The sequence below is a fragment of the Nilaparvata lugens genome, unplaced genomic scaffold (assembly GCF_014356525.2).
Source record: "Nilaparvata lugens isolate BPH unplaced genomic scaffold, ASM1435652v1 scaffold6257, whole genome shotgun sequence".
Classification (NCBI taxonomy): Eukaryota; Metazoa; Arthropoda; class Insecta; order Hemiptera; family Delphacidae; genus Nilaparvata; species Nilaparvata lugens.
Genome location: NW_024092017.1, coordinates 1 through 16,710, shown reverse-complemented (window position 1 = coordinate 16,710; position 16,710 = coordinate 1). Strand labels below are relative to the sequence as shown.

The 16,710-nt window shown below is 35.6% G+C and overlaps 1 protein-coding gene across 1 annotated transcript; it reads right to left on the bottom strand.

Annotated features, from left to right (window-relative positions):
* Positions 1–767: 767 nt before the first annotated feature.
* On the bottom strand, positions 768–14,491 carry LOC111059229 (laminin subunit alpha-like). The gene is made up of 8 exons (XM_039445158.1): positions 14,361–14,491; positions 13,213–13,426; positions 12,015–12,179; positions 10,507–10,677; positions 7,538–7,860; positions 5,274–5,539; positions 1,316–1,405; positions 768–847 (listed from the first exon to the last, which is right to left on the bottom strand). Exons 1-8 carry the CDS (start codon positions 14,441–14,443, stop codon positions 804–806), a joined length of 1,356 nt encoding a protein of 451 aa, XP_039301092.1. The 5' UTR covers positions 14,444–14,491; the 3' UTR covers positions 768–803.
* Between the last annotated feature and the right edge of the window lie 2,219 nt (positions 14,492–16,710).

Genomic DNA, 16,710 nt, shown 5'->3' with positions numbered 1-16,710 from the left:
TCAATTCGGTAAGATATAAATCCATGAGATTTAGAGGATGGATGCTTCATGATCTAGTAAAACAAAAATTTTCTTTAAATATAAATTTTGAAAAATTATTCAATGTACTAAAAATAAATTAACTTAAAGTTAATTTCTTTAAATATAAATTTTGAAAAATTATTCAATTTACTAAAAATAATTAACTAAAAGATAAGAGTACATGAGATTTAGAGGATAGATTCTTCATGGTATTGTTGATCTAGTAAAACAAAAATTTTCTTTAAATATCAATTTTTGAAAAAATATTCAATTTACCAAATAACTCAACTAAAAGTTATACTAAAGTATTTTAGTAAATTGAATAACTATCTTAAAAATTGTTATTTTCCGGGAATGTTTCTTTTACTAGATCAACAATACCATGAAGAATCTAGCCTCTAAATCTCATGGATTTATCTCTTACCGGATTTGAAATGTTCTGTCCCAAAAATTCAAACTTTAGGCGCTCATATCTCAAAAAGTAATGATCAAAAAAAAATTTTTTTCCTGAGAAAACTTTCTCATTTTGATAGCTTGATGATATACAAATCGAAAAACTTTGAAAAATATCACGAGTAGAAAGTTTTTTTTAGACTTTGCTCAGCCTTAAAACACAGCGTACTTTTTAAGCGAATACAGTGAAAATACGTCATGATAAATGACTTGGAATATTACCAAATCTCCATCCACTCTTGGAAGCAACAGCAGTGGCATCCTTCGCAGGATGGAGAGGGAGGGAACATCCCGTAGAGGAGTGGGAGGAGGTGCTGTATTTATTTCGTCTACGATTTCCAGCTCATCTGGCAGTTTGGTAACATTTCTATGTCTGTAACAAAAAGTAAATGTATGATAAAACATGAACAATACACAAGTGAAAGAATGGATGATAAATAAAAAATGTAATCAAGAAATACAGAATATTCACGGACAGCAATAGATCTTCAAATAAATAATCAAAATAAATAACGTTGTAGTTTTGCTCTGTGAGTCAGTAAGGCTCAATTATTTATTTATTTATAAACTCACACTTATGCGGCTCAGGTGGAGAAGAGACTCGACTCTAGTCGAGAGCATGTGCTTTCAAATGGTGACAGTCGTGGAGATTAGAGTCGACTGGTCTGAGTGTCACCCTTTGGAAACACATGCTCTCGACTAGAGTCGAGTCTCGTCTCGACCTGAGTCGTGTAAGTGTGAGTTGAGCCTAAATGTTAGGATCTACGAGCTAAAATTTTTACGGCTTCAACTAAATTCTGAATAATTCAGTTAATTATTTAAAATGAATTGAATTTCTTACCTGGTGAATCGGATACTTCATCTGGTTCTAGGATTTCTTCAGAATCTGTGATGAGAGGTGGAGCAGGAGGCCTCTTATCTTCCGGTTTTTCTGTAACGAAAAAAGGAATAATTAATGTATATGCCTACCATGCTAATTAATTCATTTTCTACAAAACTTTGATTATATCACAATTCATTGTTAATATAATCACATTATTGTGTCTCATACTAACAATGGTTGAAGCATGAGAGTTCAGCAATCTGCCGTCAAGGAGGTGGAGCGGCACCTTCGCCACTCAACCATGTTGGCACACTATAACATATGCCTATGCTTATCTAGCGTGTATCTATTAAATACATCACAATATTGCAAAGAAAATACTCTCTTTTCCTGAATCTAGTTCATTAAATAGTACAAAACACAATAATTATCTTTAGTACCGGGCGACCCAGAACAACGGGAACTTTTAAAAACGCCATAAAACAATAGTGGGAAGGGCAAAAATGATTTTATTTAAACTAATGTAAAGTTCAAGACTTACCATTTGAGAATCTATCACTTTTTGACAATTACTTCAGTTAAATGGCTTCCTCCTGAAAGAATAATTGTTCAAATATGTGTTGACGATTCTCATTGATCGCTGCAACATCTCATTTGGGATGATTTGAATTTGTTTTAATTTCTAATTATTTCAAAATTATTGATCAAATTGTGAGCGAAATTCACACTGTACGGCAGTTAATGGCAACTGTGCGAGTGAATATTGTCATAGAGAAACATTAGCGTAAGTAGATATCCCATGGTATAGGGAATTTATGTCGCAACTTTCACTGTTATCTCAAGCCGATTACTGTCGATTATTGTAAATTTTTACTGTTTTGTTGGGGTGAGAGTGTATGAACGGCACAATTTTAGAGACTACCAGCGTCACACAGCTTCATGGGGAAGAACTAAGTGAACTATCGGCTTGGTATAACAGTAAAAGTTGCGACATAAATGCCCTTTACCATGGGATATCTACTTATGCTATCGTTTCTCTATGATATTGTTTGGTAACCGTGTAATCTCACGATTAGGTTGCGTTTCCTGGTCCCATGGTCCACCTGCGATTTTCTTTTCGTGGAGCTATCTAAAATCAAAAGTGTTTACAACATGACCCAAAACTGTGGTTCTATTATAACAGATGATTCTGAATAAAACTAACAATATCCCAGCTGAAATATTGCAGCAATCGTTTACAAATCTCAACACAGATTTCAAGAGTGTATTCGTGTAGGAGGAAGCCATCTTAAAGTGATAGATGTTATTAATAATTCTCAAATAGCAAGTCTTGAACTTTACATTAGTTTAAATAAAATCATTCTTGGCCTTCCCACTATTGTTGTATGGCGTTTTTGAAAGTTCCCGTTATTCTGGGTCACCCATTACAATACTATCAGTTAAATATTGCTTGTGGAGCCGTAACCTAAGAATAATCCAAAAACATAATATGAAATATGTTCAAGAAGTTGTGCTATAATGCATTTTTTGAAGCAATAAAACTATTCTTTTCTGTTCTGTTTTATTCAACAACATGTCCCCATTCAGACAACTTTCCCCTACTTACAGAAACTTATAAAAAACTATGAATCGATTTCGAACATCACTGACCCTCAGGTTTGCACATGTTCGCATTCAATGTGATCACACCCTACGATGACGTCTAAGCTTGTCCAACAAGTGATTTCTGTTTTACACAAAGTTTACAGTCTCTTATTGCAGCTTTAGGCGGGATGCACACCGGAGAAACGAATTTCGTGAAGCCCTCTTTCATGACACTTGTTTCATGCAATCCGTTTCACTCGCGCATGCATACAAAAGAAACGTTCCCTGCTTAATATTATCAGTCGATTGCGAGCAACTTTCGTTTCACGTTTCCTGAAACTTTTTTCACGAAACGCGTTTCACCGGTGTGCATCCCACCTTATTGTTGAGAGTGAAATTCGCGATACAGCAACAAGTGCCTACTTGACGGTACCCTACTTTTAGCACAGGGGTTAGGGATGAGGATTTTTAGTATGTTCAGCTCCTAACTAGTATCAATGAAGCTGCAAGGTCAAAAATTGTGTTTCATATATTTTGTCCAAATTAAATTGTCAAATGATCTATTGTTGCTGTATTGAGAATTTCACTCTCAACACTAAAGCTGCAATAACAATTGATTGAAAAAAAATTCTTAAACCTTAGTGACTCCTTTAGCAGCTATCGTAGTGATTCCTGTAGTTCTCCTTCTCTTCTGTTATCCTCATCCTCGCGCTGTGTGTGTGTGTGTGTGTGTGTGTGTGTGTGTGTGTGTGTGTGTGTGTGTGTGTGGTGTGTGTGTGTGTTGTGTGTGTGGTGTGGTGTGTGTGTGTGTGTGTGTGTGTGGTGTGTGTGTGTGTTGTGTGTGTGGTGGTGTGTGGTGTGTGTGTGTGTGTGTGTGTGTGTGTGTGTGGTTGGTGTGTGTGTGTGTGTGTGTGGTGTGTGTGTGTGTGTGTGGTGTGTGTGTGTGTGTGTGTGGTGTGTGTGTGTGTGTGTGTGTGTGTGTGTGTGTGTGTGTGTGTGTGTGTGTGTGTGTGTGTGTGTGTGTGGTGTGTGGTGTGTGTGGTGTTGTGGGTGTGTGTGTGGTGGTGTGTGTGTGTGGGGTGGGTGTGTGTGTGTGTGTGTGTGGTGTGTGTGTGTGTGTGTGTGTGTGTGTGGTGTGTGTGTGTGTGTGTGTGTGTGTGTGTGTGTGTGTGTGTGTGTGAGTTATTTAATTTTAATTTAAAATTATATAATATGTGGATGGTTCTTATAATCATTGGTACTGAGTTATTATTATCATTATTATTATAATCAATAAATTCAACTACTGATTTATAACAAGCTGTTTTTATTAGGTAAGATTCGATGTATTCTCTTCTTTTTTATTGTTGCTATAGTAACGTTTCTATTATTGTATTACTTTATGATTGGCTACCTACTGTAACATCGACCCAAATACAGACCATAGAGGTCCATATTTACGTGTTTATATTTACGATTATTGAAGTGATTGTAATACTTGTTTCGTTTTTTTTTTTTAATAAATAATTTGAATTTGATAGAAAGCTTAAAATGGTGAAAAAATACATCAAATTGAAAAGAATTAAATCCTCTACAGCCCAACGTTCAGTACTTATTTTTTCGATGCATTGTTGTTGAGTATGAGCCCTGAAAGTTAAAAAATATGGAAGAAAAACAGTAATTTCATAGATTTTACACTTTTAAAAGTAGATATCTCGAAAACTAAAGGAGCTATCACAAAACTCCACTTAATAAAACTTTTAGGACATTTATCTAGCTTTATTTTTGCTGAGTTGGTCATGTCGCTGAAATGCATTGCTCCAAGATACATGCGTGTAAGCCAGAAATGAAAAAAAAACAGGGGTAGGGATGAGGACTTTTGATATGTTTACCCCCTTACTATCCTTAAAAGATCTGCTGGGTCAAAAATTGTGTTCCAAACTTTTCCCTCTATACATTTTTTCAGCTTTCGTTGCCTGGACTACTAAGTGATTTGAAATAAAAATTTTAATTATTTTTTGATTTGGAGCACCACTGACCCTCAGACTTCTTCAGTGCAGCAGGCTTTGATTCAAAGACCTATCGCTCCCCATTTCAGACAACTTTTCCCTATTCACATAAACCTGTAAAACGATTTCGACAAATTTTGAATATAATTTCCAATTATATTTGAATATCAACCACCTCTGACCCTCAGGCTTCTCTAGGGCAGGAGGCTTTTACCATGTCCCTATTTCAGACAACTTTCCCCTATTCACATACAACTTTAAATCGATTTCGAACACCACTGACCCCCGGGCTTCTCTAGGGCAGGAGGATTTTATTCAGCCGACCTATCAAGTCCCCATTTCACACAAATTTCCAATATCATAAATCTATTTCCAATTATATTTGAATATCGACCATCACTCACCCTCAGGCTTCTCGAGGGCAGGAGGCGGTGGAGGCGGCGGCTTGGGCACGATGAAGATGGGCGTCTCGAGGAGGCACTTGCCCACAGTGGTGCCAGGCACCTCGGTTAGCTGACTGAAGTTTATGACCTCGCCGTTGATGGTGACGTCACCAAGGCACCCGTTGAACTGCGGCCCAATGGCGGCTGCCGCGTCCTCGCTCGACGGTACACCACCCAGGTAGACGTGCGGGTGCAGGAGGCGGATGGGTTTCGGCGCCGTCTCAGAACTGGAAGCACCAGAAGAAGTTAATCACAATTTGTCAGATTTTTCAACTCTATAGTCATTACAAGAGAAGATTTCAGGAAGTGGAATATATATTTCAAGTTGGATTCTCATATATCAGTACTACAGTGAGGTCCACGTTATAATGGCAGTGGATAAAGATAGGAGAACAACGTAGCCGATCCTTCGTCTTGTCAATACATTCTGTAGACGGTACCGTAATTGATATAGATTTATTGATGTAATATTAACTGTTCATTTTCGTTTAAAATAAACCATTATATTTTATTAAGCGAGAAATTATATTATTCAATAATTTCATAATGAATTTTATTAATTCAGATGAATATTTTGTTAATTGATTATTAATTATACATTGTTGAGAGACGATCTGGCAACAGAACAAAGCGAGAAATAGATAGCGCTATCAGCTTTGTTGAATGATAGACAAGGATAGCAATACCATTGCTAATCTAACACTGCCATTATAACGCAGACCTCACTATAGTGAGCGTGTTTCATTGGGAGCAAATCATTGAATAGGTATATTATTCCCCTGAGTTACAATAGGACTCGCTGGGCCGGACTTCATCATTTCATTTTGTCATTGTAGTATTCTAAGGCTGGACATTAACGACAGGACATACATGATTAGCATGTGTGTACACACACGTAGTCATACATTGTTGAGTCATCACAGCGAGAGGCTTCAAACAAAATTTTTGATTCGAGGTTTTATATATTCTATTTTTCTATTTTTTATCTTCTAGTTGTTATTAATTTTTCTCGACTACTGATGTTGAATTAGTTTTGTATGAATATAATTAGTAATTTTTCAGTGGTTTATTTATTGTTATTGGTTGTTTGTTTCATGTTACAGAATGCTGTCAAAAACCACTCCAGTTGTTTTTGTTCAAAGCCTCTAGCTAACAAAAAAATATGTACAACACAAGTGTACACATATGTTCATCATGCATGTCCTGTTGTTAGTGGCCAGCCTAAGGCCCGCCGCAAAGTAGACCCACGCTAATCCACGAAAAGCAACCCATGCCGTGGGATGTTTTGTGAACCATTGCTAGGCTTCTCCAGACATCTGTGTAATACATGCAATGAATAATTCACTTGTCAGCTGATTGATTATAAATAATTCAATAGCAATGGTTTACAAAACATCCCACGGCGTGGATTGGAGTGGCGTGGATTAGTGTGGGTCTACTTTGCGGCGGGCCTAAGAGGTAGGGGAAGTAGTGATAGAGGGTAGGGGATGAGAAATAGGAGAAGGAGGAGGAAGATGAGCAGGGTAGAAGAGTTAGTAGTAGAAAAAGAGGTAGAAGGAACAAGATGAGTAGCAGGAGGAGTAGGATTGATTGAATGATTGAGTACTTTATTTATGTAGATTACAAAAAATACTGGCTTATACATTTATATACAATAGCTTACAATACAGTAAAATTATAGATGAATTCACATAATATAGACTAGGAAAATAATTATTGAACTGTATATGATATGAAAAAACAATTGGGAATAACTATAGATAATATTGCTATGCATCTACATAAATTGGCGGAGCTTTGGACATATCAATGTCCATTCTTCGGAAAGAATATTCGAAGTATTCTTCCCACTAACTCTCTACCAAAGGAGGAGGAGGATGAGGATGAGGAGGAGGAGGAGGAGGAGGAGGAGGAGGAGGAGGAAGTGGTGGTGGAGAAGAAGGAGGAGGAGGAGAAGGAGGAGAAGGAAAAGTAGGAGGGAATGCAAGAGGAGAAGAAAGAGTAGGAGGATGAGTAGGGTAGAAGAGGTAGATGTATAGGAAGAGCGAAGAGGAGGAGAAGAAGTAGGGCAGAATGGGAAGTTGGTGAATGAGACATGAGAAGTAGGAGTACTGTTTATAGTTTATTAAATGAATAATCATTAATATTAATATAATCATTAATATTAATATAAGCATTAATATAATCATTAATATTAATATTATATCAGTTTGCAGAATACTCACACAAACATGTCATAGTCGTCGACATGCAACGACAGCTGCTGTTGCAAGAGATGATGCGTGGCGACCACCACATGCCACTGACCGTCAGCCAGGTTCACCTGATGACTGGTGGCCACCTCGGCCCCCCCACTCGACCACACCACGACGCCATGTTGCATGCGCAGTTGCGCCTGCGCACTGCCGTCCACGGCCACTGCGATCACGCCGTCGCTGGTCATTGTCTTCAGGCGCAGAATCACCTGGATCACCTCGTCGCCCGCCTGGACCGACGCCACCTTCGCGTAGCTGCGTGCTCGGGCGTCGAACGAGATTGTTCCCGAGAACTGCAACACAAATTGATAAAATTATAAAATTATAAAATAATATGAGTTTAAGTTATAAATAAAAGAGCTTGGCCCGGTTGCATAACAACCGGCTAAATTTTAACCGTGATTAATTTCACGAGAACCAACAGAAAAGACGACTTCCTGATTGGTTCTCGTGAAATTAATCACGGTTAAAATTTAACCGGCTGTTGTGCAACCGGCACTTGGAGTATCGAGATAACAGAGCGGATAGAGTGAGTGAAGCATTATCCTGTTTACAGATGGGAATAAATGAGAGATTGCATTTGCTCAAATGCTACTGAATATAGTTTAGTTTATAAAATATAATTATTGTACCCTTTGAATTTAATAAAATAATAGAATAAGAATACAATAATAGTAAATAATATTATTTTATTAATTTCAAAGGGTACTATAGCCTAATTCTATTTTATAATACAAGAAGTAGCCCTGAATAACTTAAACATTTTAAGAAGATGGTTCAGTTTATTCTTCGCTACAGTATGTAGAATGGAAAATGTCAAATTAGTGCTTCACCCATAATATGATATCGTGGGGTAACCAAAGTATGATAAACTGATCATAGCACTCAAACTTCAAGAGGACTTTCTTAAATGCTGAAAAGTATGTTCTTGAACATATTCCAAAATAAGACAACTTGTGTGGCTAGTATAACTGAATAAAATCTTTGCATATGGCTACACTACTTTATCTCAGACCACTCAAGCAAATTATCACATTGCTGACTTATTGTTAAGCTAGAAATCAACCAACTAGCCTATATTAAATGGTAAAAAGATTGAATAACATTAGATGAAAAGCTAATCGGTGAGAGTGGAACCATAAATAGGTTACTTGACGCTTGAAAGGATGACGCTTGGAGGATGAGCCGAGCGCTCGGTGTGACTAGACGTGATTCTGTAGCTCTTCAAATTTTCAAATAATATCAGTGTTTACTCACGTTTAAATAATATTTTATTAGGTGTGTTGAGTTCCCGTATGTGTGAGTGTCACTTACATCACCTAATTCTGCTGGAGCTGTGAGTATAAGGAAGTTATGGTTGATTTTTAGTTTCTTCTTTTTCGTGAAAGGGCTAGAGGTTAGACAGTTCCATTGCTTGAACTTGATCATACCGAAGTATTGGAGTGAGAGAACCGTAGATTAAAGTGAGAAAAAAGAGAAGTCTCTATCTAATCTTCAACGATTTTTCACTTGTCAAAGTGGTCGTCCTTAGCAACTGAAAGGCGTCCTTAGCTACGATACTTCTTGTCAAAGTGTGCATAGCCTGCTTGATTGGAATTGTTTGACAGAGTCTGCTGTTATCATTGTTTGTATTATTGTTTAACTGTGCTATTTGAAAACAGCTGTGAAACCATAAGAGCAGTCTATAAGCCGCGCCAAATTCAATTTCATAGCTCTTCAAGTGCATCACTTCATTCTTCTTTTGGTTTAGTGACAACGTAGTGCAATACTTCGGAATAATAATAATTATCATTGGCTGCTCTAATATTAGTGAAACTCCTATTCTTAATCCATTTTCCTTCTTACAGGAGCTACCCTATCACTTCCTGCCTTGATAGCTCTCTAGGCATTTCCACGCCCTTTCTAAATTCCCATCTCATTTTTCACTAAGGCTATAAGAAATAAAAATGACTAGAACGCGAAGCGAGTTTGAGAAAGCGAATTATTCAGCACAGCAAGTCTAAATAATATAAAAATGACCTGATCCACCAGGAAGTAGCGGAGATTGCGGTGAATATTCACGGTATCCTTTCTGTGATTTGTTGCAAGTATTCGAGTGACGTGATAATCGATTTGGTGCCTGAAGTCACATCATTACTCAATAAGTATGATTCCGCTATTAAGGTGAACAACGACTTACAGGTTTCTGTAGCTAATATACTTGAAGAAAATAAATTATTAGTAAAATCCATTGAGTCAGAGAAGAACAAGAGACGAATTGATTTTGAGGAGTCATTGCAATGTGAAGAGGTGGCGGAGGGTGAAATCAAATCTTTGAAGATGGAAATTGAAGAGTTTAAAATGAGTCTGCTTGTATTGAAAAAAGAAGTACAAGACAAGGATACAATAATCGATCTACTCCGAACTGACTGTGAGAAACTTTCTTCCACAAATAAATCGACAAATTTTAATTCCGGGACCGAGTTTGTTTCTGTTGTATGTAAAAAGTTACATGCATGAAATGCAGACAAATAATTACATTCACAATTATGGAACACGCCAGAAGACATTATTGCATAGAAGTCAATGTAACTTACAACTAACTCTGAACAGTTTCATGAATTTGGTAATTTGTTTTGTAATGACAATAAACAATTTTGATTTGATTTGATTTTGATTTGATTTGAAAACTTAACGAACTGAAAACTTGACTAACTGGAAGCTTAAAGTACTGAAAACTTGAAAAAGTGAATACTTGAAGAGTTAAAAACTTGACAAACTGGAATCTTGACGAACTGGATACTTTAAATTATTTGCCAGTTATAAAGCTCAATAATTTATATCAATTTCATTTTTATCATACATAATAACAACAGAATTTTCATGATTACGTTTTTTTGTTAGGGCTATTCTTCAATCTTTTTACATGGAGTCTATTAATAGTTTAGAGTGTTGTTTACCTTCTTGGGACATCCTTGCTTCATGTCATGAGCGTTCTTAATGCTTGAAACCATGTCGACTCCTGTGCTATCAATCTGCAGTTCATCTAGACAGCCATCAAAGTCCATTTCTGTCACATCGGGAAGCTTATGGAAGCCTGGGTAGCCTCCAACAAATATATCTTCCGAGATCTGAAACAAACAATAATAATTGTCAATAACTGGAACTATGTAGCCTAGCACATACAGTATCAAATCGACAGTATAGGCTGTTCCTGACAGTATATTCCTGAAATAAATCATCAACAATTTTACAAATTTTTATAAGAGAAGATTTCTAAAAGTGTTATACTGTAAGAAAGTTTGATCTTCAAATAAAACATTCATAATTTTTACAACTTTTTCAAGTTGTGATTCTAAATATGCTGTAGAATACAATGAATAATTTTTTCTTCTTCATTTCCACATATTTCAGGAAATACAAGAAATCCTTCTCAACGAAGCTAAACTAGAAACTTGTATAAATAAATTTTAGTACTTGTATAGTACTAAACTGCTTGAACTTCAGAAGTAGGTACTTGATCTCCCCCGATTATCATTTGATCATGATTGTGCAGTAACTGATAGTTTAATATTATAGAACTATGTAGACCTGTGAAGTCTATAAATTATAGTCTGTAGTCTAGTGAACCTAAGAGCACAATCTATTCATTGTGCAGTAACTGATAGTCTAATATTATAAAACTATATAGACTTTTATAGTCTATAAATTATAGTCTGTAGTCTAGTGAAACTATGAGCACAATCTATTCATTGTGCAGTAACTGATAGTCTAATATTATAGAACTATGTAGACTTGTAGAGTCTATAAATTACAGTCTGTAGTCTAGTGGAACTATGAGCACAATCTATTCATTGTGCAGTAACTGATAGTCTAATACTATGTAGACCTGTAAAGTCTATAAATTATAGTCTGTAGTCTAGTGGAACTATGATCACAATCTATTCATTGTGCAGTAACTGACAGTCTAACATTATAGAACTATGTAGACTTGTAGAGTCTATAAAGTATAGTATGTAGTCTAGTGGAACTATGAGCAATGAATCTATTCATTGTGCAGTAACTGATAGTCTAATATTATAGAACTATGTAGACTTGTAGAGTCTATAAATTATAGTCTGTAGTCTAGTGGAACTATGAGCACAATCTATTCATTGTGCAGTAACTGATAGTCTAATATTATAGAACTATGTAGACTTGTGGAGTCTATAAATTATAGTCTGTAGTCTAGTGGAACTATGTGCACAATCTATTTAGTCCATTCCCAATACACGTACGGTAATCTTAGAGATTATGTGAAAATTATTTCCTATTTATGCAATGATAATTTTTTTTAAATTGTTTTATCATTTGAAATGTCAACACATTTTTCGATATGAATTATGTTCACAATCCATACATACATAATCTTCCTCATAACCTTGTAATGATATTTTGATGGAAAATTATCATGGATAGCCCAACTCACCTCTAGATTTTCACTGTAACCGGGTGATTGGTTCTTAGTGACGACATCTCCGTCAATCTTCAAGACTCCGTCCTTGTGGTACCGACTCGCCTCCAGTGAATGCCATTCGTCATCGTTGAACGTTTTGTCTGAAGCCAGGGTCAGTAATCCGTCTCCCAAGTTGTACTGAAATTAAGAAAAAAATTCTAAGTGATAAAATATATTATTATAGTATTTATTTACCGTACCGTACTGATAAAGTTTTCCAACAGACCTGGACCTACAGCTTTAGATGGGGACCACCACTTCCCCAAAAGAGCAAACTCAAACTAGAATAAATAAGCTATGAGCAAAAATGATATAATAACAGTGTAATAATAAGGGCAAACAATAGAATACAATTCATGAGACTATTAATAGGACATACCATTGTGTAAGAAAAAATTAAATTTAAACTTAAGATTTTATTGGAAATCAAGTTGTAAATCCTCATTATTCAATTCCTCCCTTTGTACAGTACGCGTCCCGTAGCTTTGCCTCCGTGACTTTGAGACGGCATATAGGCAAGGTATGGTCAGCTAGGAAAAACATCAGCTTCAGAGACCCTAAATCCCTAGATAGAGGAAGCTCCCTACAGATGTTTGATGTTTTTGAATGGGTAGTATTATTTATAGTCTAGTGGCCCTCCGCCGATAGGCAAAGCTACAGGACCCGGACTATAAGCTTTTGAAATTGGAATGTATTCTTACTGTTAGAATTATATAGTGGGAACTTAAAAGTAAAGTAGGTATCATATCGTAATAAATGGAACCATAGTAATTTGGAAATGTAATCTATTAACCATGACTTGATTTAATTCACCAGATATTAAAATTAATTTGAAACTTGTTCATTACAAACGAGCCTAAGAGTGTGTGCACACAGAGCGGTCTTAGTAGGATTAAGATATTCGTAAATAATATTAATTTATACCCTTCTAAGTGCTCGGAAAACCTGACGACTCACTATGTACACTCACCCTTGATTAGATGATTTTAAACCCCTTGTGGTACCTACCAAATTTCAATTATCAGTAAATACAAACTCCGATCATTCATTTATTTTAGCAACAAAACAGTAATTACTATTCGATACCTTTAATTTTGCAATGAATAGTATCATATGGAAACAATAGCATAAGTTATGCTATTGTTTCTCTATGATAATATTGATATCGTACCTGGTACAGAATCCTGCCCTCCCTCAGTTCAATAGACAGGAAATTGTTGGAGTCCTGATAGGCCAAGAACATGAGACCTTCTTTGGCGGCAGTTTTGAATTTGAATCCGATGCTGGTTCTCTCTCGCATGATGTAGGCGCGACTATCAATGGTGATGTAACCCTCCCCTCCCAGGCGCACCGATGTCAGCGAGCTCTTTGTTGCTAGTTCGTTCCTGGAAAAAAGGAAAACAGTATATATTAATAATTTGATCATAAGCTCACTATTTGATAAGACAAGATGATCATAAGAGTTAAATATTATATTTATTTTCAATGTAGAACATGAATACAAATTCTAAAATTAGTCTATGATTCAATATTATTTTTGTGCAGTATCAAAGTCGATTTCAAAATTAATAATTTAAATTCCATGGCAAGCTCATAAACTCCCTACAGAAGTATTTATCATTATTTATCAATATTCGTCTTATGAACATCAGAAACAATGTATAACGATATCATTTGAAGCACATTTGTGATATTTCAATCACGTCTGTGCTTCTTTATGGATTTTAAAATGTAACTATCAAATATCCTAACATAAATTCACCTTCATGATTTTTCAAGGACCATTACGCATTAAAAACTTTCAATTTAATATTCACCAACCTTGCATAAACACCCTGCAGTTCAGTAGCATAATCCTCGTAAAAAACATGAGCTTTATTAACATTAATTTATTTTGTACACTATTATTTTTTGTGGTTTTTGAAATTCTCTGAGTTAAGTCTAAAATTTCAACAATAAGACATCCAAAGACACACATAAAATATTGCTGATTCTATAGCTACCAACCTCTCATGATTATTATGATTGATTTATACCCATTTAATAATTATTATGATGGTAATTTTATTGCTATGGAATTCGTAAATGTTTATGATATTCTATTAATATGTTCTATTGTGGAAATAAGAATTATACTTAGGACAATTTTATTGATATTCTGCAGTTGAAAATATCAACTATCCTTGATTTGATTATTAATTTTGGATTTTATCCGTCATATTTCAATGAGAACCACCAAATTTTTTAATCATAATTCCACATTTTCCAAGTTCCCATGACAGTTACACATAGAATATTTTAGACTCTATGGTCACCAACCTCTCATAAGCACCCTGCAGCTCGATAGCATCGACAAAGTTCCACAAGCCGACAGGCGTGTCTCCAATCACAAACTCCTCCATCTCGCCCTGGAAACGACGACCTAACCTCGGGCTGTATCTCGAAGGTGGGCGGGGTATCCTCCACGAACAGCTTCGAGTGCTCCTTGTCCACGTCAGTATCACTGAGCTTCCTTCCAGCACGCCTCCTTCACTGTCTCCTTCACCTCGAAGTTCTGCTTTTTGCCGAGGTCCTCGCGAATCGTGAATTTCACCGATTTTCCCACTCTTAAAAAAAGAATGAAACATTAAAAACTAGTTAATAGCAAGAAAAATCCTAATTCGTTTCATGAAGACTTTTGATAAAACTTTATAATTTTGATTCCACAGCAAGTGGAGTCTCCACTGAGAATATTAAAGTCACTGTTAAATAAAGAATATTTACTGTTTATCATGGTGTTTTGCATCGGTGATGACTTATGCAATGGAAGCTTGGGGGTTCTCATCCCATTCCAATGAGGTGTTCAAGATACAAAAGCGTGCTATCCGAATTATAGAAGGCCTTCCAGTATATCATACATGTAGAGGACTTTTAGCAGACTTGGCATTATGACATTTTCTGGTCTTCTCGTTTATCGGTCTGTTATATAATATATAAGAAGGAATGGTGATCGTTTTACAACTGTAGGAGCTAGTCACAATTATTCTACAAGACATGGTACCAATTTGCTACTTCCCCAACATCGTCTTGCCTTGTCTGAAGGGGTATTAAAATTTATAATAAATTACCAGATAGCTTGAAGTCGATTGATAATGATGCTTTGTTAAAAAAAAAACCTTAAAAAGTTTGTTGTAGAAGGAGAGTTTTACTCGTTGAATGAGTTTTCGTCTGGCTGACCTTTTATTATGTTAACTAAATAAAAAAAAACTTGTTACATATGTGTGTATATTTGTACTTATGACGACTGCGATATAGAGACATTTCTTGTTATTGTATTATTATGCAAAAAATAAAGAATTTGAATTTGAATTTGAAAAGTGAATAATTGCAATATGCTACTAACTTATATCTTCACTTTGGAAAATCATCACACTTTGTTTTCAAAAAGGGTCAATCAAGTAATTGAAGCTTGAATTTTGAAGCGATTTGGTTTCGTGGTCGCACTGATAAGCTATCGATAAGATAAGTTAAGCTCCATGACTTTGCTACTCCCTTTTGTAAGGGTGGACCACTTCAAGAGCCGAAATCTAAAATCCCATTTAAGAGTTTAAAAATCGCTTCCCGGTGGTTCGGAACCCACCTTAACTGTAGTCCACTCATATCTCATCAACACCAGGCACAAGCTAAGAGCTCATGTGGGTGAAATCCCAGCAAAAAAGTAGTTCGACTTGAAATAGGTAGTTGTCTTTGGCCCGATGCTCAAAAGAAGTTTAATTGAATTTTAATTTCAAACCATCGGTGGATCAATTTGTAACAAGTGCGATCATTGCTTGTTTCAACCCTACTTTTAGTAGATAAATGACAATAGGTGGAAGAAGAGATAGAAATAAGTAAAACCCTACAAATTACCCTACCATATATAACCCTACAAATTAATTAAGACTTGGGTTCAACTCAGAACGTCAATATTGATTGTGGGTAATCACAATTATTTGAGTTGAAAACTTTCAATTAAATTCAATACAAATAAATTGTTAGTTTTACAAAATGTTTTAGAGAAATTCATTTGAAAATGGTTTGACAAATCTATCCAGTTCTCAGCATTGAGATGGAATTGACCTTATTAACAAGATAGTATCATTAATTAATTTTAGATCGAGTTGACTGACAGCTGAAGATGACAACTGATGAATGTAATGACTAGATGATAGCCGATGTATTTTGAGCTGATGAAGAGCAGAATAAGCATGTTAATTTGCAATGTTCACCTTCCGATAACAGCCTGATACCAATGATTGTCTGACACTTTCTTCGTTGACAACGGTTGACACATCCTGATCAAGGTCAATTGTCAGCGTTGGGTAGCCATTCACGATTTCCAATGCCATGAAATCATCCTGTGAAAAATCATGAAGCAATCATTATCACCAAAAATTAATAAACCATATTTAATAAAAAATCTTCAAATAAATTAAGGTTCCTAAATTTCACGATTTGCCTTATGAATTACCTTATTAGTTACTAAATGTTGAAAAGTCTAATACCGATATCCAAATTACAATAATAATGTACGATAAATAATTTTGTAACAACCTAGAGGCGTCATTGGAAATTGAATTACCCATTTGGTGAATATTCTTCCATATTGAATGTGTTGATGAATATTTCTAGCAATTTCATATAATTCTCC